This window comes from Maniola hyperantus, chromosome 21, assembly GCF_902806685.2.
Source record: "Maniola hyperantus chromosome 21, iAphHyp1.2, whole genome shotgun sequence".
Lineage (NCBI taxonomy): Eukaryota > Metazoa > Arthropoda > Insecta > Lepidoptera > Nymphalidae > Maniola > Maniola hyperantus.
In genome coordinates this window covers 5020029-5043141 of record NC_048556.1, presented here as the reverse complement: position 1 = coordinate 5043141, position 23113 = coordinate 5020029, and the positions used below count along the sequence as shown (strand labels likewise).

At 37.4% G+C, this 23113-nt stretch overlaps 1 protein-coding gene across 2 annotated transcripts in view; it reads right to left on the bottom strand.

Annotated features, from left to right (window-relative positions):
* LOC117992381 (PAS domain-containing protein cky-1-like) overlaps nt 1-23113 on the bottom strand; it is a 157860-nt gene that overhangs the window by 44262 nt on the left and 90485 nt on the right. For both annotated transcript variants that reach the window (XM_034980062.2, XM_069505903.1), the window contains exon 6: nt 19667-19840. In XM_034980062.2, coding sequence (XP_034835953.1) covers nt 19667-19840 — 174 coding nt within the window. The remainder of the gene's footprint in view (nt 1-19666; nt 19841-23113) is intronic.

Genomic DNA, 23113 nt, shown 5'->3' with positions numbered 1-23113 from the left:
AATAACAGCCTGAAGCTGATAAGCTGTTTTAGGAGAATATAATTCTATACTAAACGATAGGGAAATTCGGCGGTAGCGGGGTCATGTTGAGAAGTTAGATAAATGTAGTGAAAGTCCTTAGAACAACACCAATACCTTTAATCAGCGGACGAAAGCTAAAAGCAATGTTTTCTTTAGAATTCGTAGGTACATTTTTGGGAGCTTTTCGAATGTGTTACATAGGCGAAATACTCGCGCCGACACATAATATTATATCCTATACTAGATGATGCCCGCGACTTCGTCCGCGTGGATTTAGGTTTTTAAAAATCCCGTGGGAACTCTTTGATTTTTTGGGATAAAAAGTAGCCTATGTCTTTCCCCGGGATGCATCATGCACGCTATCGCTATACCAAATTTCTTCAAAATCGGTTGAACGGATGGGCCGTGAAAGGCTAGCAGACAGACAGAAACACTTTCGCATTTATAATATTAAGTATGGATAGTATGGATGAAATATTGGTTCGTGAAATCAAATATGAATTAGCAATAGAGCTTTATTCTCCGTCTGTCATATCTTTATGCCTTAGCAATAACTTGGGTTTGAGTGTAATCAACATAAACACAGCACTTGATCACTCCGGGTGGACATTAAACTGTTTAAAATATGAAGATTTACTCTGGAATGATTTTATTATTCAGTTATTGTGGTGCTTTGCCGTTTATAGGGTCTTTAATGTGTTGCCTATCTAGTGAAAGGCGTTGGATTTTGAGCCTGGTGTGATAATTTTGATTTTATGACTCGGTTGTTAGTATTTTGTTACTACGGTTTTACGATTTGAATCGAAGTATTGTTAAGTATATTTACAATTGCGATATAGACAACTGTTATAAACAACTAGTTGGCTTCGCTTGTGTGGGATTTCTAAAAATCCTGTCATAATGCTGGTTTACGTTATAAAAGAGAATAGTACGTTATCAAGAAACCTGCGCGAAAACTTTGAACACATTGTTGTAAGTACCTACTTTGACTTTAGTATGTGGTCCATTGAAAGAATTCAGATCCCCAAAGCTTTGATCGCTGAATCACCTACAAACTCTTTGATACATTATGCCTACTAATTTTGATGATATCCTTGTACTCGGTATTGCACAAATCCAGTTACCCAAATCATCGGTTGGTGAATAATCTAAAAGCCTAACCCTGAGATAGTATACAAGCCTTTGAATCCCTTTACTCAGTATATTTTTTAATATAATAATATGTTACTTATAAGTATTTGTATATTGCTTTCAAAATTCTTTTGCTCATTTGATCGATTGAGGTCATTATCAAAACAATATTTTTGACATAATAATATAAAGGTTAACAGCAAAGTTGTTTTAGTTCAGAACTCCGGTCAGAGCAGTCACGCTCAGCCTCAGCAGTCACGATACGTTACGTCAGGACACACCTCTCGTCCGCCTGAATGCTTACAGCCTTTTTTTTACTAATCCTTTCTAACGGTAATGTTTGGGAGTTGTTTTAAAATTCAACGATTTTGCCATCGATATAAATGACAAGATATGGTCAAGCGAACAAAATTTTTCACGGTTTTGGAACCAAATAAATCAGCGCCACCTCTTAGATACTAATGAACGACCCTTTTAAAATCCAGACGTCACTGAGGTTGCATTGCATTGGTGCTAAAGCACCACTAGTCGACATACGAAGTAATATTTATAAGTCAATGTTTGAAGTGGAATTTGATGATGCCCAAAGAGACACATCACACAACAAATAACAATCTTTAGAATAGGAAAACGGCAGGTTTGTGCTACGGTAAATACCATTCGTCTACGCATTGACTTATATGAATATTACTTCGTATAGACAGGGTTATTGAACAAAAAAATGGCACCGACTCATTGGTGCTTATGCACCAATGCAACCTCAGTGGTGTCTGTCAAGATACTCCGGTGTCGGAGTGGAACGCACGATCAATGTGTTCTAGAAGGTTTGTGCTACGTTGAGTGATTGTTGGTGGTGTGTAGGGCAGGTATTACTTGCTTTTCTTACTTCTTTGTTAGTGGAAGGTGGCGCATAACGCATGCTGCGTTTTGTACCATACAATTTTTTCTGTTTTAGCGGATTATAGCGAATTAGGTTTAGGTTAAACCCACAGAGAGACATTTAATTCTCATAAAAGACAAAAAGTCACTTACATGAGAACTTAATTTTAACAATGAAATTATGTACAATCTTCGCCTTTTAATTAAGTACTCATTCAATGCATTGGTCGAAGTGATTCGTATTACTCATCGTGAGCAGCTAAGCGAAATATTCTTCGTATATATCATGGGCCATATATACCATGGTTGGATAGAAGCAAAGAAAGTTTGCTTCTATCCAACATTTAAGAACCCTTTTATTTTCAGCTTCTAACGTAATACGCATCAGGATGTTAAGACGATTACATAATAGTTGTGTGGTTTTTACAACTCGGCATAGAGTCGTGACGGGCTGACGTCACGTGATGGCAGCTGCGCGTGCGCGCTTTGCCCGAATTCACACCAGCTACACGACTTCATGCGTTTCGTTTTTTATCCCGTCGGGCATTGCCATCCAGTATTATATTTCGAATAGTATAAAACTAAGTCGCAATCCGTGTGCTGCTAAAAAGCTGTGATAGTCTAATGGTTAGGACGTTTGACTCGATGGTTATTCAGCCAAGCAGACAAGGTTAAATGACCAAAACACAACATTGCCAAAGAGAAAAATGAGGCCACTAAATCACACAAGAACACGTCATCAGTCTGCAATACCTACTTTGCACACAGCATCAGTAAGTATGCAAATAATATAATTCTTGTCCGTGTGGAAAAGAGGTTGATAAATTTGGAATCCACGGACTCTCTTGCCAAAGGAGCTCCGGTAGGCTGTTTAGGCATGGCTCTCTTAACGATACAATTAAAAGAGCTCTTGCCACCATAAATATTCCTGCGCTCATTGAGCCGGCAGGGATTAGTCGGGATGATGGCAAGAGACCTGATGGATTGACGCTGGTTCCCTGGGAACGGGGACGGGCGCTAATGTGGGACGCAACTTGCGTTGACACATTGGCCCCGTGTCATATCAGGAAGACAGCATCAAGACCGGGAGCCGCAGCAGAAACAGCTGAAAACGGCAAGCGGCGCAAGTATGCCTCTCTTATAGAGAGTTACATTTTTGTGCCGTTTGCCGTGGAGACCCTGGGGCCATGGAGTCTTAGTGCTAAAAATTTTTTACGAGACATTTCACCGCGATTAATAGCCTCAACTGGTGACAGAAGGGCTGGCTCATTTTTTGCGCAGCGGATCAGCCTGGCTGTCCAGCGCGGAAATGCAGCCAGTATTCTTGGCACCATTCCACGCGGTCATGATTTATATAGTAATTAGATAAGGCTAGCTTTAAGTTTTATTGTATTAAAAAAAAAAAAAAATATATAGTAAGATGAACCAGGAAAGTAAAATATAGCCTTAGCCATTAATGTAGTAGAAACTTAAAGTTCTACATAAGCAAAATACAGATCCATAAAAAAAATATTCAGCCAAGCGGCAGACAAGACAAAACGAGCAAAACACAAGATTGACAAAGCGAAAAATAAGGCTACTAAATCACTTACAGTAATACGTCTTGAGTTTATAATACTTTGCACAGAGAGTCATTATTTAAATAATAAAGTCAGATATACTGGACAAGGAAATGAAAATATAGCCTTAGCCATTAATGTAGTGGAACCTTAAAGTGAATATAAGTATAGCAGAATACACATCCATAAAACCACAATTATTCAGCCAAGCGGCAGACAAGACAAAACGAGCAAAACACAAGATTGACAAAGCGAATAATAAAGCTACTAAATCACACGTTACAGTAATACGTCGTGAGGTTATAATACTTTGCACAGTACGTCACTATACAAATAGGAACAAATAATACAGTAAGATGGACAAGGAAATTAAAATATAGCCTTAGCCATTAATGTATGGAACCTTAAAGTTAATATAGGTATAAGCAGAATACACATCCATAAAACCACAATTATTCAGCCAAGCGGCAGACAAGACAAAACGAGCAAAACACAAGATTGACAAAGCGAAAAATAAGGCCACTAAATCACACACGGTAACACGTCGCCAGTCCACAATACGTTGCACAGCGTACTGTATACAGTATGCAAATAATACATCTTAATATAGAGTACGGTGGCTCGCAGTTTTGTTATTACAATCAGATGAATTTACATTTCATAAATAAATGCATCTCGGGCTGCCCTAACGACGCCTCGCTGAATGTTTTTGTATAAAATGTGCTAGTGTTTAATTTAAATAAGATGCGCGGTGTATAGAGGGTGTGAGTTTTGAGGTGTTTTTGGGTTTCTGCACGTCAGTTTCAGTCAATTAAAGGTGATGAGGTGGTACTGACTGGTGATTTATGAATTACACAATTGTATTTCAATTGGGCGTTATTTAAGCTTGTGCTATGAGTAGGTAAGACATTTTAGTCAAATCGTGACCTTTTTGATTTCAGTTCGCCTCCATAACTGTTAGGCTATTTTGGGGTATACTTAGGTACCTATATGCTAGATATTAATGATAGAGCTAGGCACACACTGTACATGATGACTTAAATGTCACTGAAATGGTGTTATCATGGCGTCTAATTAGGTAATTTATTCGCCATAGACACGCACAAAGAACTCCCATCTCTCAATATCATCAATTACCGACGATTTGAAACCAAATGAATTCGGCTATTGAATCGTACAGAGACATATCATTTGTTCGTGTTCTCACGGACGCTATAAAAATCTAATAATCCCAGAACCTCCGAACTAACACGTAGGTATATTAATTCAAATAATGACCGCCAATGAGCCTTCTTTCGTCATACGGCGTATAGAAAACATCAAATACATATGATTAGAGGCATCTATAAACTGAGGTAATTGCAGCGTCTTCTTTAATTACGTTTCGGTATCGAAGGTGATGTTATGAAAGGCTTTACCTATTTCATTTACGTGAACTTTGAATATTTTTTTAGTTCTTTAAAACATTATTTGACTTTTATCACAACTTGGAGGTCAGTACTTCCTTTCAGGTAACATTTGCCAGTAGAATCTAATCCATCTGTTGTGTTCCCTCTTCTTTATAGTCGTATTTCTCATTGCTGAGGGTCGTGACTCTTTACCATTAATCATAAAATGGCAGGAGTTCTCTATTTTAGGAGATAATAATGCGGTGGGTTCCCAGATCCTGCAGCATACAATTTGACTAAGAGAACGAAATTTCGTTCCTTAGTTTTACAGTTATTATCAGATGTTAGTGATAATAACTGGATCCGTCGGCTTGACGTGCTCTCCGAGGTACAGAGGAGACGATAAGGCCAAATTTGGACGTCCAAACTTCCAACAACATTTCGTTGGTGAACCTTCTGAAGATCTATCTGGATTCTATATCCATCTCAAAACAATAGTTAAGATCAACTCTCATTAAACTTTTTGTTGGTACAATGCAATGTCTCATATTGTAAGCTTCATGATTTAGGTTCTGTCCTTCGTTCTGCCCAATTTATTTGATCCTGTCTCATATTAAACGGTTTTTTAAGAGATAGCGAGAAAACAAGCAGGCGGGTCACCTGATGTTAACCGCACCGCCGCGGCGCCGCCGCCCATGAACATTTGCAGCACCAGAGGAACTGCCGATGCGTTGCCGGCCTTTCAGGAATTCGTTGGTCCGTCCCTTAAGTAACCCTATGTTTTAATTTAGAATTGCATTATGAAAATAGACATTCCAAATGATCAATTCAAATTTTTTTGTAAATGAATCATAACAAATGATCGTGATATTATAGTCAAAATTATAAGTAGTAACACTGAATAGCTTATAATGACGATTCTTGAATAGTATCATTTTTGTACAACTGTGTTGACCTTGTCATGTCTGTTGCTTAGTTTGGTTACCACATTGTTGAAATGCATGAAATTCATATTTCAAATACTAACGATTTTATTAGAATATACCTGTATATTATATAAATAAATATTTTCTCTGAAATACCAACAAAAAATTTCAAAAAAACAATTTTATTCACTTTTATCTCCTTACTCTACTTTTATTAGCCCATATAATCACACCGCCGCGCCGCAACGAAACAACGGATTGACGTGATTTTTTTACATAGGATACCTAGATCGTTAAAGTACTGGGAGAGTGACACTTTTTTTTTAGATAGGCTACTTCTCATACCGGAAAATCAAACGGTTCCTTTGAGATTTTTAAACCGTAATCCACATCGACGACGCCACGGGCATCATCTTGTAATATCATAAACTCTTTTATTGCACTCAACATTACAATAAAAACTGGCCAAGTGCTAGTCAGGCTCACGCAACGAGGGCTCCGTACTACAGTCGTATTTTTTCGTCATTTTGCGCTATAATTCAAAAACTATGATGCATAAAAATAAATAAAAATCTGTTTTAGAATGCACACGTGAAGACTTTTCATACGATACCCCACTTGATATAGTTATCTTACTTCGAAAATTGGAAACTAGTTTTTAGTTCATGGCGACAATTTAATTTTATTTGTGTGATGTAACCACAAATTCACGGTTTTCAGACTTTCCCCTAATGTCTGCTATAAAACCTACATACCTGCTAAACATGATTTTAGGTCAACGGTAAGTACCTACCCTGGACCGACAAACAGACAGACATACAACAAAGTGATCCTATAAGGGTTCCGTTTTTCTTTGTGAGGTGAGGTACGGAATCCTAATAAATTATGAGAGTCAACGAATAAAATGAATGATAAGGAAAGACATATTCGAGAATCTTGGCATAGAATCCTTTGACTTTCAATAAATTCAATACGTTATAGTGTTTCCTGTAAATACAGATGTATGTGCATTGTGCATACCGTACTATTGGTCGTAGAGTCAAGAATGTTTTGCTCTCTGAACGATCCGGGCCGTTATTGTAATACGGAATAAGATTAGTAGGTATACTGGAACCGATAGGCGTACCGTCAGCAATGAAATGTAGAACGATACAAGATTTATTCTAAGAAAGAGAAGGTATATCGTTCCTTATTTTAATTTAATTTATTTAGTATCTTATTTTAAGAAATAAAAGTAATTTAATGTCGGATAATCTCTTATGAGAGAGAGAGCTAAGATAAGAGCAATAGAAAGAGATGCGTTTATTGTGTCGTACCAAGAGTCGATGTTTATTTAAACGTCTTTGCGGTGTGATCTTTCGGTAACTGTAAGTTACTTTACCTATACAGTATTATCTGATTTAAGTATAAATTGTATCATTAGAAAACATAATATTATGAAACCAATTCAACAGTACCAGACCTATTTTAGCGTATAAACAGTACCAGACCTGTATAACATGAAAAGCAAAACATCAAATTAGTTTATTTTTCCTGGATGAGTTGCGATAAAACAAATATTAAGTAAAACGTTGATTTTTTAGGGTTCCGTACCCGAAGGGTGCCAACGCGAACCTATTACCTCCGGACTCCGAACTATATTATTTTATAACCTCCGGGTCCGTTGTCTATCCATCCGTCCGTTCGTCCGTCGGGCTGTATCTCGCGAACCGTAATAGTTTAAAGCGAGTAGAAATTTTAAAGAATGTGTATTTCTATTTACGCTGTAATAACAAATAATACGAATTTTAAAATGGCCACCATGAAACTTAAAAAATTGAAAAGTTTATATCTTGTACAGTACGGAACCCTTCATTTTCAAGTCCAACTTGCTGACCGATTTTTATTTTATTACAATGTAAACGAAGACAAAATGATGATCTCAGAATATTTAATACGCTGACTGTACAAGTCACATTTGAAGCAGTTGCACAAGTTTCTTTTGTCATTGTATAATGATGCCTAACGTTTCTGATGTTTTGTGTGTTGGAATGTGCTTCGATTAGACTTATGTGCCATACAGAAATGGATTATTCTCTCACTAATAACCACAGATACTGACTATTGATACAATAGATCACTCTTATTACCACTAGTTAAGAGCTAGATTTGATTGTTTTTATCCTAATAAGTGTAAATACGACAAGATTTGCTATGACCACGTGATCGATGATCTGAGTAGTCTGTAGTTAAAAGTGCTGTAATTGATTGAGATAAAGTTAAAATATGATTAAGTAATTGCATTCTGGTGTCAAGCTTGATTTTGTTCTCGTTGATTTCTACACACAGTGAATTAATGTCAATAGATTTTGCTTGCGACTACGCGCGATTCAAATACCTAAATAATGAAAAAGAATTCAGAATCAGATCATTAGTTTCGGATATTAGCCTCTACATTTAAAGTTATAAACACTATATTTTTATAGTCTTAGCGTAGATAATATGTGATATCAATGATTAAGTCAATAGTTTCGTTTTAATAAGAACACAAACATAGATAACTAAAAAGTTTAAATTATAAGAAAAAACGTAAAACCAGAAGAAACTCTAAAAAAGTAGGTATATTGGCAAATAAGATCCCTGTAAAAGAACATTAAAATGTTTGTTTTTTAAAATTTCATGGTTATTTTCTTTCAATATTATCTTATTCGATGACAAATAAGAACTTGGACTGCAGTCTGCAACTCCTGCAACCTTACACAGTGAAGAAAGGTTATTCTATAAAAGTGGAAAAACATGGCATGTAGCATCTTATCGGAATCCTAAATAGAAGACAAACTAAACATATATACTCTTTGCCTTATTACAATACATTATTACGTCAACAATATTTTTTCCAACCATTACGAAGGCATTACAGAGCACAATACATTTATATTCCGCCGTTGTTAAATGATAACAATAAATAACATCCTATTCAATCAATTAAGAAGACAAAAAACGCCCGTAAAGTATTTTTAGAGAATTGGCAAAAAATATATTGTGATAAAAAACATCTCCAACATAACAATCTATGATTAGCACTTGACAATTAAAAATATTTCAATGCCAGCAAATGACAGTTAAAATAAAAATATCATAAGAGAAAACAATTAGCTATTCAATGTATTAAACTAAACTAACATAAAACTAAATACTCCTGAGTGCTATGATAATACCTCAGGATAATACTATAGCAGTTTTAGAAACAAGTGTCTCATTTTGATAATCATGATGATACTACGGGTTTTCTATTGTTTCGGTCTCATAACGATTATTAACTGCGTTATAGACATGAATGAGCAACAATTTTCGTAAATCGCTAACCATTTATCCACTGAAGAATGTAATAAGCTCATCGCATCATTGCAGTTTCCGTCATATGACTTGCCAATAAATTTCAAAGCTCAGAAGAAAATTTCCAATATTGTTTCTTGTAAGAAACTTTTGGCTGATTATAGTAAAGGAAAGGAACCATGGCAAGGTGAAATTACAAGATAAAATGGATTATTTTATTAGGTCTAATTACATTGTTGCGCTTTCAACTTGCATTTTAGCTTACGTTAGACAATTGCACTAACTACCCAGACATAGAGCTATAGGCCTTTCTGCGAGCCTCTAGTCCACTGGCAATAGTGCATGCATAAAACCCTGTTGAACCCTGTGGTCCTGACTTTATCCGCGTGAGCTTAGATTGAAAATTTTACGCGGGAAATTTTGTATTTTCTAGGATACAAAGTAGTCTCTGTCCGTCTCCAGGTTTCAAGCTATCTTAGCATCAAATAAGTGAGACCAGAGACTGGACCACGTGAATTTAGGGTTTTTAAAAATCTTGCGGGAACTTTTTGATTTTACGTGACAAAAAGTCGCTTATGTATGTAGTTCTGGCACCTGGGATGTACCAAATTTCGTCAAAATCGATCAAACAGATGGACAGTGAAAAGGTAGCAGATAAATTGACAGATAGGTACACCTTTGCATTTCTAATATTATCTGAATGGGTTTAACTAGTTTTAAGTTGTGCTATGATTAAGTTATAAGGTTATAAGTTTGAACCAAATACCGCCATCCTGAAAAAACAATTTAATGCTGCCTCTAGATCCTACAAAAATGCCATTGCCAGGGCAAAATTCAAGCATGTCGACAGAATTGGACAGAGACTAGTCGCAATGCCATCTGGTTCCCGCGCGTTCTGGTCGCTGGCAAAAGCCATTCAAGGCAACTTCTGTCGTTCCTCGTTTCCACCTTTGCGCAAACCGGATGATACACTGGCCCACACCGCCAAAGAGAAAGCCGAAATTCTAGGCACACTATTTGCTGCCAATTCAACGCTTGATGACGGGGGGAGAACACCGCCTACCATCCCGCGGTGTCAAAGCTCGCTGCGTGACATACGCTTTACCCAAACAGCTGTGCGTAAGGCACTCCTCTCTCTCGACGTCAATAAAGCGAGTGGGCCGGACGGTATTCCTGCGGTTGTGCTCAAAATATGTGCTCCTGAGCTGACACCCGTCCTGACTCGTCTGTTCCGTCTGTCTTACTCCTCCGGCACAGTTCCATCTTCGTGGAAGACTGCCTTAGTTCACCCTATTCCGAAGAAAGGCAATCATTCGGACCCCTCAAATTATCGACCTATCGCGATTACCTCCCTCCTGTCCAAAGTCATGGAGCAAATCATAAACGCCCAGCTGCTGGGATATCTTGAGGAGCACCAGCTGATCAGTGATCGTCAATACGGTTTTCGCCACGGCCGATCAGCTGGTGATCTTCTTATTTATCTCACGCACCGCTGGGCGGAAGCCATTGACAGCAAGGGAGAGGCTCTGGCGGTCAGTCTTGATATTGCAAAAGCCTTTGATAGGGTTTGGCATGAGGCACTTCTATCGAAACTACCATCTTACGGACTACCAGTGAAGCTGTGTAATTGGGTCGCCAGTTTCCTTGACGGTCGCAGCATCAAGGTCGCTGTCGACGGTTTTTGCTCGGAACTCAAACCCATCAATGCTGGCGTCCCTCAGGGCTCGGTGCTATCGCCCACACTGTTCATCCTGCATATCAATGACATGTTGCATCACAACAACATCCATTGCTATGCGGATGACAGTACGGGTGATGCCTTGTACAAAGGACATACACAGCTTTCTCGCGCAGTGCTGGAGGAGTGTAGAGCCAAACTTGTGTCTGACATAGAAACCTGCCTAGGTAAAGTGTCAGAATGGGGCGCACAAAACCTAGTGCAATTTAACCCAACTAAAACACAGGTTTGCGCGTTTTCCGCCAAGAAGTCCCCTTTTACACTGCCTCTTCTCTTTCAGAGCACTCCCCTCACACCTTCCAACAGCATTGGGATCCTTGGAGTCCACATTTCGAGCGAGGTTCAATTCCGCGATCATTTGGAAAGCAAGGCCAAATTAGCCTCCAAAAAGCTTGGGGTGCTCAACAGAGCAAAGCGGTACTTCGCGCCCGAGCATAGGCTCCTACTCTATAAGGCGCAAGTCCGCCCTCACATGGAGTACTGCTCCCACCTTTGGGCTGGAGCACCCCAGTACCAACTCCTTCCATTTGATCGGATCCAAAGGCGGGCTGTTCGACTTGTGGACGATCCCAAACTAACCGCCTCGTTGGAAAGCCTGGAGCACCGCAGAGACGTTAGCTCTCTATGCGTGTTCTATCGCCTGTATAATGGGGAGTGCTCTGAAGAGCTTTTTGACCTCATTCCACCCTCTTTTTTCTACAACCGCACCGCGCGCCACCGTAAGGAATTTCACCCTCACCATCTGGGTGTCTGGTGCACTTCGACCGTCCGCTGCGCCAGATCCTTCTTTCCACGCACGTGCAAACTGTGGAACCAACTCCCATCGGCGGTGTTCCCACTAGATTATAACATGGGGTTATTCAAGGGGCGGACCAACAAATTCCTAAAAGGCCGGCAACGCATCGGCGGCTCCTCTGGTGCTGCAAATGTTCATGGGCGGCGGTAATCACTTAACATCAGGTGACCCGCCTGCTCGCTTGCTCGCTATATCTATTAAAAAAAAAAAAAAAAAAAAAAGGTTTTCTTTTTTTCTTACAAGGTGAAAACAAAACTCATGAAACAATAGCACACAGACTACGTCAAATTGGCAAGGCCGATATAGCAGATTGGCTTGGAAACACCGTTTTCCATCATCTCGCAAAAGATATTAATGATTCGCTACTCCGGCATCCATTTGCGGAGAGTCGTACTCAAAGTGCACTTAACACTAAATTACACCAAGATAAAGAAACGGTCGTAGACGCGGAATGGGATCTCATTGATATCACTTTATGGATAGTGTTGGCTAGTTTACTTGCAAGCCTGGTTTTCTCGTGTTGTCGTATATTATGCCTATCTTGTACGAGAAGTAAAAGACAGCCGACAAATGAGGAGATGAAAGTGCTATTAAAACAAGAACATAGAAGCGAGAGTGACCACGACTTTTAAATGTGTGATTGCTATTTAAACTGTGTTCTTGAGTCTTTATGAGAAAAAGATTACTCACTAGTCTAGACCCCAGACTAATCAATACTTCCATAATCCATAACAATATTATAAATGCAAAAGTGTGTGTCTCTCTGTTACCTTTTTTACGGCCTATCCACTTACAGTGCGACAAGGCTCTCTTGGCACTTTAATGACATTGACAGGGGGGCGCTGTTGGTGAACAAAGCTTAGAGTATTATGGAAGAAAGGCTTAGAATATTCAAACAAAAACAAAGGGAACACTTGACGGCAACGTTAGTACCGATTTTCGTCACGCGCTAAGATAGCCTTGTCGCACTGTACAACCGAAATCAATAACCAATCCTATTTGTAATCTGTCGATAGGTTACTTGGTAACATTTGTTATTGGTTAAAAATTATTCTATGGTCTCCACCGTTAATCGATTTTGACGAAATTTAGGGTAGAGATAGATTGCATCACGGGACGTACGTATAAATATAAATCCACGCCGACGAAGTCCCAAGCATCATCTAGATTGCAATAAAAACTCGGTACAAATTAGTTCAATGGAATCCTAGCCAATGTGGCCAATGCCAAGTAGGTACTGTTTTAAAAAAGTGAGCAAAAATAACTTAGACGACGAAATGAGCGATCGGAACGCACAGGCCGACCTGATTGGAACCTAAATGTCCCTCTGTCCACGACCTGCCCACTAACAAGGCGGTTTCGGGATTGCGCGTACGCCATCGCCCATGTCATCTCGCATTGAGCTTGATAAGCCTCATTAGTGGCCGTCTTCTTAACTTCATCAAGCGATACAGGGGTATCGACTCCCAATGTCCTTAGTACAAGTTTGCATAGCTCGACAACGTTGATAGATTTTGATTTACTCTTACGTTAGAGAAATACCGGTGCGAGTCGGACTCGTACACGTAAGAGTTCCGTACTATCGTACAAGATATACCAATATGCACTTTTTATTTTATGATAATTTTTATGGCGACCATCTTAATTTTTTTATTATTTGTTGTTATAGTAGCAATAAAAAATAAACACACGCTGTCAAAATTTCTACTCTTCACCTATTAAGGTTCATGAGATACAGCCCGCTGTCAGACAGATGGATGGATGGACAGGCGGAAGGATGGACAGACGGACGGATGGACAGACGAACGGACGGACAGCGGAGGGTTAGTAATAGGATCCCGTTGGCATCCTTCAAGTACGGAACCCTAAAAATGGTCACAAAGCTCATTGTCTTTTTCTGTACTACCTAGTTTTCACAAAGTTGGAGGCCATAGCTGTAGAGGAAGAAAACGTTACAAACAATACTATTTAGGTTCATTTAACTAACACGTTATAGTGTCGAAACTCGAAATCTCTCAACGTTGTCGAGATGTACAAATTCGTACTACACCCAATAAATGTGCTAACGACGCGATTAATAGTAACTAGTTAAGTACAAGTCTTTGTAGTGTAACTGTTCAGATTGTCAACCATTGTTTTTATTATCTATTCCCAATTAGCAAACGCAAAGTTTATTGCGAAACTGATTCTGAAATTAACGTCCATTTGTCAGGCGTATCGAGAACCCATTATTCAAGCGAGATTTATATTTTAGGTGTTGCGTAGCTTTTAAATATGGTGTCGTTTTTTGTTCTTAGTATGTTTTATATCATGAGTTTAGATTTTGTCTTATTATTTTTGGTATATATCCAAGAATTAAGATAATTTACTGACTAAAATTTTTGACTTTTGTATTTTATTTGTGAGTTTGTTGTTAAGGCACTTAAAAATAAAATCCCACTGTTTTACCACATTGTTTATTTCAATAAATGAAATATTTCTATCTAATTTTTCTTACAACAATATCATTTTTACTCATTTGTATCCTTTATTAAAATTTTAGCTTTAACTGTATTTAGGTATTATAAGTCACCTTGGATTAAAGATTCTGAGTTCTGACCGAATTGGGCCAAGAATAGACCAATAACCAATAAATTGCGGAGTATAAATCTAACCAACTTTAGTATACTTAAAGGAGAGCAGTTATACATTACAATGATAGAAATATTACATATCCCAAGAGACTGTAGCCTCTAATGAACGCCATATCAGACGAGAGAGAACTGATAAAACACCATTAATAAGCCCGGACATTTCTCTGGCGGACTCATTGCTATATACTGATTGATATCGATTATGAAATAGAGTATAAAGTGGCTATTATTCAATATCTATTTATCATAATGCATTAATCAGTTGCATTCATTTCCAGGGGATAAATAATAAAAACATTCATAACTGTTTCGTTTATGATGTAGAATTAATTCGACGATTTATTTGTACAGCCTGATTTAGATTTGAAAAGTTCAGTTACTGGTTATCCACTGGGTCGATTACGAATAATTTGACAATATATTTACCGATATTGCTTACAATTAGTTAACTGACTTTTTGATTAGATATTATTAAACTCGTAAGTTTAAGTAACTTATGCCCATGTATTCAGCTATATTTGTGATGTAATTTAGCTTGAACCATCTTATAACACAAATATTTACTTAAAAGACCTTAAAATACCTTAAACCTTTAAATGTAAAAAATCTTGGTATGTGACATCATTATACTTAAATCTACAGTAGGTAGGTACCTATGCGTTATAGTTAATTCTCAGAAAAGGATTTACATAAAATGCAAGTCAGCAAAAATATAATAAAAACGACGCAAAATCTTTATACTATCGTAAATAGGATGAAGGAATCGCCGATTATGCTTAATTATTTAATTCGTATCTCTCCTATAATGTATTGTTCTATAACTATACATAATATTACATTGCTGCAACCATCAAACTTCATTCTTTAGACTATTTTTAAATATTTACACAATCAAAAACCTTAGTGCCTTTCATCTCTAAGTGCCTTTCAAAATCATGAATAACTTCTTCAGTCATAATTGACTGTGAGGTAAGAAATTTAAAAGCTACATTTCGAATATTAATTAATACATTAAAATCGATACCATAAGAAATAGAAGCAGGTCGATTGGTCGTATCGAACATCGAACGTCGGGTGTCTATGTACACCATTCAAATTGTAACGTCACTCTAAATGGTTTCGTCGGTATAAATGAAATTGATGAGAACATAATTAATGAGTTAACTTTCAAATCTTTTAAGTTAGTTAATATTAAAATCACCGATAACTTTTTCGGTTTGTATGTTAATTTTTAAGGTTCCGTACTTACCTACCTTATAATTGAACATTTAGTTCTGAAACTAGACACAGATAAAACTAAGTCATTCATTGTTATATTATAGTAATTTGTATTACTATACATTTAGAGATTTATAAAAAATACTATAAAACTATACTACACATTTAGAGAATAATGGGGCAAAAGAGAAAAATCCAAAGAAAAAACAAAGTTAAAAGGAAGGAACCAGATTCGAGAAATCTTAACTTGAAAGAGAAGGAATAGATTCACACCGGTTACTTTTTCGGGTTGTATAATATGATTTTTGTATGATTCTCAGAGAGAAGAAAAGAAAAGATAAAGTCCTTAAAGGATTACGTTATCTTTGCTTAGTTCTGAAACTAAACATACTTAGTGGTGATTGCAATAAGATTCATTTGAACTGGTTTCAGGAGAAATAAATCACGTCTACTTTACTTTATTGGCGACTGACTGACTATTTTACGTGCACGATTAGCAAATACAATTTTAAACAGAACACCCTAAGTAGATTAAAAAAAAAATTACATTTATAGATTAAAGAAGGTGTGAAGAATAAGGAGAAGCACACTTTTTTTGAAAAAGAATTAAGAGAAATCTCAACTTGGAAGAGAAAAAATAAGAGAACTCTATTTGTAAAATCTTCCAGCTAATATTTTTATATTTTAAATTTTATGTTTTTAATTTGCATTATTTTGAGGCAAACAGGTAACTCTGGATAAGAAAGAGTATGTAGCTAAAAGTTTTCATCAAATCCATGGATCTCTAAAAGCAGACGTATAATAAAAAGGTCAGACTGACGAACAAATTGATAGACATCAATATATAGCGGAGTTATTACTGGTAATTGAATAGCCACGATGAAAAGTGACGGTGTGAAGTTTGATCAGTTCTGTGTAATTACTTCTAGGGGTCATAAACTTGTAATAAGCTGAGGCAGACTAGATAGGTTTCCAGTTTACTTTTTAGGGTTCCGTACCTCAAAATGAAAAAGGAACAATTATATTATGATCACTTCGTTGTCTGTTTGTCTGTCGTGTCTGTCAAGAAAAACCTATAGGGTAGGTACTTCCCGTTGATCTGGCAGGCAGGTAAGTCCGCGACAGGTTGAAATGGCAATCGGGGTATGAGGCAGGAGGAATCCTCGCACACCCGCGCTACCTGCGCTCGCCCGCAACGGGTTAGCGGTGTGCGGTTGTGCGGGACGTTCCTTCCCTGATTTCCATTTCAACCTGTCGCGTACTCTAGGTCTTATAGCACAAGTAAAGGAAAAATCCGAAAACAGCTTTGTGGTTGCATCACAAAAAAGGGTTCACGAACAATATTATAATTAGCTAACTATACAGTGCGACAAGGCTCTCTTGGCACTTGAATGACATTGACAGGTGGGCGCTTCAGGGGAAAACAAAGACTATTCAAACAAGAACAAAGAGGACACTTGACGACAACGTTAGTTCCGATTTTTGCCACACGCCAAAAGAGCCTTGGTGCACTGTAGACATGGCGCTGTCTGTCATTAACATGCAGTGTTTTACATAAAAGTGTCGATCGAAAAGTATCTTGTACGATGGTACGGGATTATTTGTGTGCAAGTCCGACTCGCACTTGACTGAGTTTTTGTGAATGTATCGTCTTAGCTTAGCCTATGGTTAATTGCTCAACTTTTACTATGTAAATTGGTATTTCAAATAATTAAGTAAGTAGTCAGATTCTAGACAGAAGTTAATCGAATGTTACCTCATCTTTAGTTATAAGGCTTCGGAAATATTTTGCTTTAGAAATATTAAGTTTTATTTCACATTTAACAGGTTTTCTTTAATAGGTACCTATGGAACCGAATTGTTGTCAATCATGTTTCAATTAGTGTGTTTCATGTGAACAATAGTTGTTTATTTAACTATTACTTCTGTCTAATTTTCAATATCTAACAAGTCCTAACAGGACCTAGATAGGAACGATATTTTACCTAATTCTGTGGTGTTCACCGAGGATAGGAAATAGAACTTTTAGCGTATCATGTTGGAAAGCTCTGGCTTTCATAAACAAACACTAAAGCTTTTTGCTTCTTAGTTATTAAGATTAAAATTGATATAAAAACAGAGATATTGATTTTCAACTATATCTCTGTAGGTATATTTTGAATGAAAATATTTTTAAACTTAAAGCTAGCCTTATCTAACTGCTGTACAAACTACAAAACATCATTTTCATCTCTAAAATGTTACCTACTTACATAATATTTTATCTATTATTTTTTATTGTTTCATGTTTCCTTCCATGATGTTTCGTCTTTGTTTCACACAGTCGAATTGTCAACAAAAAGCCAGTTATAAAATAAGACATTATAATCTCTTCTTAAGAAGTTCACATGCATTGAAACAAAGCTGCTTCCACACCCACGCTCAATAAGTGGTTCACAGATAGAGCGCGAGTGGACGCGAAATAACAAAACATTCTCAGTCGTAAGTTTATTGTCTCCAATTAATATTCAAGCACGTGCTACTCTGGTGAGGATGGCGCAGACATAACACACGACAATTTATTGAAATAAAAACTTATTTAGGCGCGTTGGGCGATTTTGGGATGGGACTTCAAGGTCGCGTCATCGACACGCTAATGTTAGGTAATAGTACTCGGAATGCCGAAAGATGTTAAAACTAATCTAATATTAATGGGTTTAATTTACAAATTAAAACAAGACAAATTTATTTCTAGTGTCCAAGTAAAAATAATTTGTCGTCTTTTTTTAGCTAAAAACTAAAGCTACGAGGGTTCCAAACGCGCCCAGATCTGAGAAGAGCCCACAACAAACACAGCCGGGTATTCTTTTTGTTATCACCACTTTACAAAATTATTGAAACTTATTAGAACTATCACAGTTAAGGCCGTTAAGCAACTCATTCCCAAGCTTGCTTATCATTTAATAATATGGACATGGCCAAATCCCGTTTTATAGGATTTCCCTGCGACGGATATACATTAATATGATTTTGTTAAACAGCTGAATTGTCGGGTCATAGACGGCGCTCCAAGCTCGCCACCCCACCCGGTGATGCTATAGCGACCAGTGGGGCCCTACTGGCCGCTACAGCATCACCACTCAATCCGAATTGTCGTGTCTTGCCTCTGCGCATCCCTGGGTGTCTCATAGTTTTTGTCGAGCGCTAAAACGCGCCACGTCCGTTTGCTAATCACTTGCATATATCATCTTAGGTGTACTTACCGCGTGTTCTGCAAATTGGTTCAGGTAGACGTTCATTTAGATATACCGTGACAACTATAAATTGAAGAGGTAGGGAATACCTGGCTTTTGATATGTGGACATGGGTCATTTGTTTTTATTATTATATAATACTAGGTGATGCCCGCGATTTCGTCCGCGTGGATTTAGGTTTTTAAAAATCTCGTGGGAACTCCTTTATTTTCCGGGATAAAAAGTAGCCTATATAGCTTTTAACTATACAAATGCAAAAAAAGACCGATTCGTTGCTACGTTGTGATTGAGGGACAAACCAACTAACAAAAACACACTTTCGGATTTATAATATTGGTAGTAAGATAGTGATGGCATACCTACTATTATATATTCTGTGGTGATGGGTAGAGATAATATGATGAAATGTAGTTATAAAGAAGTTTCAACTGGAAGTTTTCTTTAATATAATATTATGTTTTCTTTGCATAAGTTAAGCATATAATTCAGTTCTGGTCTTCTGGTCGACCATTTTGTACAACGAAATGCTTTGTTTATTTTTAAAAGTTAGACATAGATATCTACAGACTGGCCTATTAGGCTGGTTATAGGTAGGTAAGTCTTATTCAAAGTATTTTCATATCGTTGGTTCATGTGGTTCATAAAGATACCTATATTTTTAACCGACTTCAAAAAAAGGAGGAGGTTCTCAATTCGACTGATTGTTTTTTTTTAAAGACCAACATAGTTTTTTTCACAACTGCTAGAACCATTATTGTACAGATATTATGTTACATTTTCTTGTAAGATTTACAGTAACAATAGATATTTTTATAATTATTTTCCATACCTTCTGATCACCGAACCGCATCTGTCTTCTTGCATTCCTTGCGACATTCATCCGACATAAGAAGACCCTGTCCTCCCCATCAGTTGGTGCTCTCGAGAGCTCAGACCTGACGGCTTGCTGGTCTTGCTTGTCTATCACGTCGTATACACTGTCTCCATGGATGAGGAGGTCCTCCTGGGAAAGAATGTTGAAATTTCTATTAGATATTATATTATTAAGTAGCATGCAGATAGATCTGGAAAAGGATTTTTTTCTGTGAAAACCTCCTAATGTTTATAATGATGGGAATATCCTTATATATTTTGAAAACTAGCTGACCCGACCCGGCTTCCCTCGGGTGGAATTTAGAAAGTCGACGTGGGGGTTGCATTTTCAAAAATCCTGAAACATATTTCTTCACTTGTTACCGAAAACCCAAATACCAATTTTCATGGAAATAACTTGAAAAATGACGGACTTTCATTTAAACTTCCACCCCCGATTTAACGCACTTAGGAGAGCACGTAGAGTTTCAAAAAATCCTTTCTTAGTGGATGCCTACTCTTTACAAACACAACACACACTCTAAATTTCATGTCTCTAGGACCAGTGGTTTAGGCTGTGCGTTGATATATAAGTCAGTCAGTCAGGACTTTGAATTTTATTAGATTGATGATATACAAGTTAATGATTATTTATTAGTTTTTGCCCTCATAACACCAAAAAGTTCGCAAATTTTGGTAGATAGTTACTGAACGTTCACGAGATAAGAGGGAATGAAACTTCCTCCAGTTAAAATGACGATACGTAACCCTAAGTATGGTTTCGTCTACGTATCGTCCGTCCTCATCTACAGTACGCGGTCGAAAGTGATGAACATCGGCTTTTAGAATAACATTTCATTCTTGTAGAGCGTTGTCTCTGTCACTCATACACATATGACGCTTTGTCCGACCGAGTTTGTTGTATGACCGAGACAGTGCTCTACAAATTTGCTGTCTAAAGATCGATGTTAATCACTTTTGGCCGCGTATGTAACTATCTATGCATTTACATTTTAAAAAGCAGTGCCGAAATGAAAATAATTTCGTACCGCTTGCAATGGAATGTTACCCTAAAACAGAGACATAGCAGAGGTGCCGCGTCCACGATTAAAATAATTCCCCTGCGGTCGGCACACTGATGAAAATGTCGAAGCAATCTCGGTAAGTATACGCCTCTTTAAAATCAACTTTGCTTTAACTTTGCGGCTGCGAAGCGGTTAGGTTTCCGCAATTATTGCTGGCGCGCCACTCTTTTGTTTTAGATTCCGCTCAAAATAAAACTAAGATAAGATAAAGTACATTTTTGTCAATTCTCTACAAAAACCGGCCAAGTGCGAGTCAGGCTCGCGCAATGAGGGTTCCGTACTACAGTCGTATTTTTTCGACATTTTGCACGATAATTCAAAAACTATGATGCATAAAAATAAATAAAAATCTGTTTTAGAATGTACAGGTGAAGACCTTTCATATGATACCCCACTTGATATAATCACTCACTTCGAAAGTTGAAAATACTAATTATTAGTTCATGACCACAATTTAATTTTTTTGTGTGATCTAACCCTAAATTCACGGTTTTCAGATTTTTCCCCAAATGTCAGCTATAAGATCTACCTACCTGCCAAATTTCATGATTCTAGGTCAACGGGAAGTACCCTGTAGGTTTCTTGACAGACAGACGGACAGACAGACAGACAGACAGACAGACAGACAACAAAGTAATCCTAGTATAAGAGTTCCGTTTTTCCTTTTGAGGTACGGAACCCTAAAAACTGCCAAAGATTTAAAAAATGCATAGGAAGTCTACTTCAAAAACAAAATGTAGTTCAATAGATTAATTATTATTAAGTACATAAATACCCTAAGTAAAAGATAAGAGCGATCGTAATAATCCTGTTAAACATCATATCTCAAACCACCAGCGTAGAATATTTTATTAAGGCCCCGTTTATTGCGAATTTGTAATTTAAATTACTAGATTCGCCCTTCAAAACGCCCGACGTCGCTGGTCAGACAGGGTTAATAAAATCGTTGCAAATTCTCTTTGTTTTCTTAATACTAAACAAATTTCAATTACCCGGGTTGGCTTTATTACGTTTATTATGTTTAATTAAATCATAGTTCTCATGCAACGCAACGTTTTCTTGAGTTGCGTTTTGACGTGATGTTAGGGTTGGCGCGGTGGAGCTTTTAATAAAATTGCTAATTTCTTAAAGGCACGCGTTAGTTTGAAGCGAATCTGAGAAAATATGGATTGCCTAATTCGACTGTGCACTAAATTGGAATGTCATACTATGTGACCGAAATTAATTTAATCAATCTATCTGTACTCAACAATTATGTCGATAACTTAGCAACATTGCTAAGTAACTAATCAACAGAATACAGATAGATAGTTTAAATTGAATTTCGGTAAATCTACCAACCCGAAGGTTTTTGTATTTTTTTAGATTGTAGTATAACCTAATACAAAACAAAACTGAAGTATTGGAGTAAACGGGGATCTCAGAGATTGTTGAGCGTTGCAAGCGTACTACATAGCTAGTATTATTTTGTTACGAGTTGAGTATCAACTACCAAGTCAACAACCCTAGCTATCAAAATGCTCCACCCACCTGTCGCGTAAACTATGATAAGATCAAAGCGCGATACCACCCACGCAGCACTGCGGAGAATGTAGACAAATAGGAAGAAAATGCGGAATAATACTTCAACTATACGTGGAATCATAATAATGCTTGCTTGATCGAAGTCATCGCAGTTCAATGAAGATTAGCCAACTACGCAGGAGAAATTATAGTGCAAAAGTGCATACGTAAACGCAGGTTTTGCGTGGACTCCGTATTCGCACTCTCACAATCAGATGGGACTTAAACTACCGGATATTAATTAGGCGTATTACGAATAGCTTTACATGCTCTCTTAGGTACAGGGATTAGATCACCAACTTCCCAAATTGAGGACTATTGACAATTTAATGTAAGAAAAGGTGGCTCGGTAGGAAAGGCGTTCCAAACCAGTGGTAGATGCATCTGACGATTCAAAAATACTTGTAAAAATTTAATTGAATAAAAAATATTTTTATTTATCTTCTATATATATATAAAAGGAAAAGGTGACTGACTGACTGACTGACTGACTGACTGACTGACTGACTGACTGACTGACTGACTGACTGACTGACTGACTGACTGACTGACTGACTGACTGATCTATCAACGCACAGCTCAAACTACTGGACGGATCGGGCTGAAATTTGGCATGCAGATAGCTATTATGACGTAGGCATCCGCTAAGAAAGGATTTTTGAAAATTCAACTCCTAAGGGGGTGAAATAGGGGTTTGAAATTTTGTAGTCCACGCGGACGAAGCGCGAGCATAAGCTAGTTTATTTATAAAAAGACCAAATAAGTTTTATTTGGCT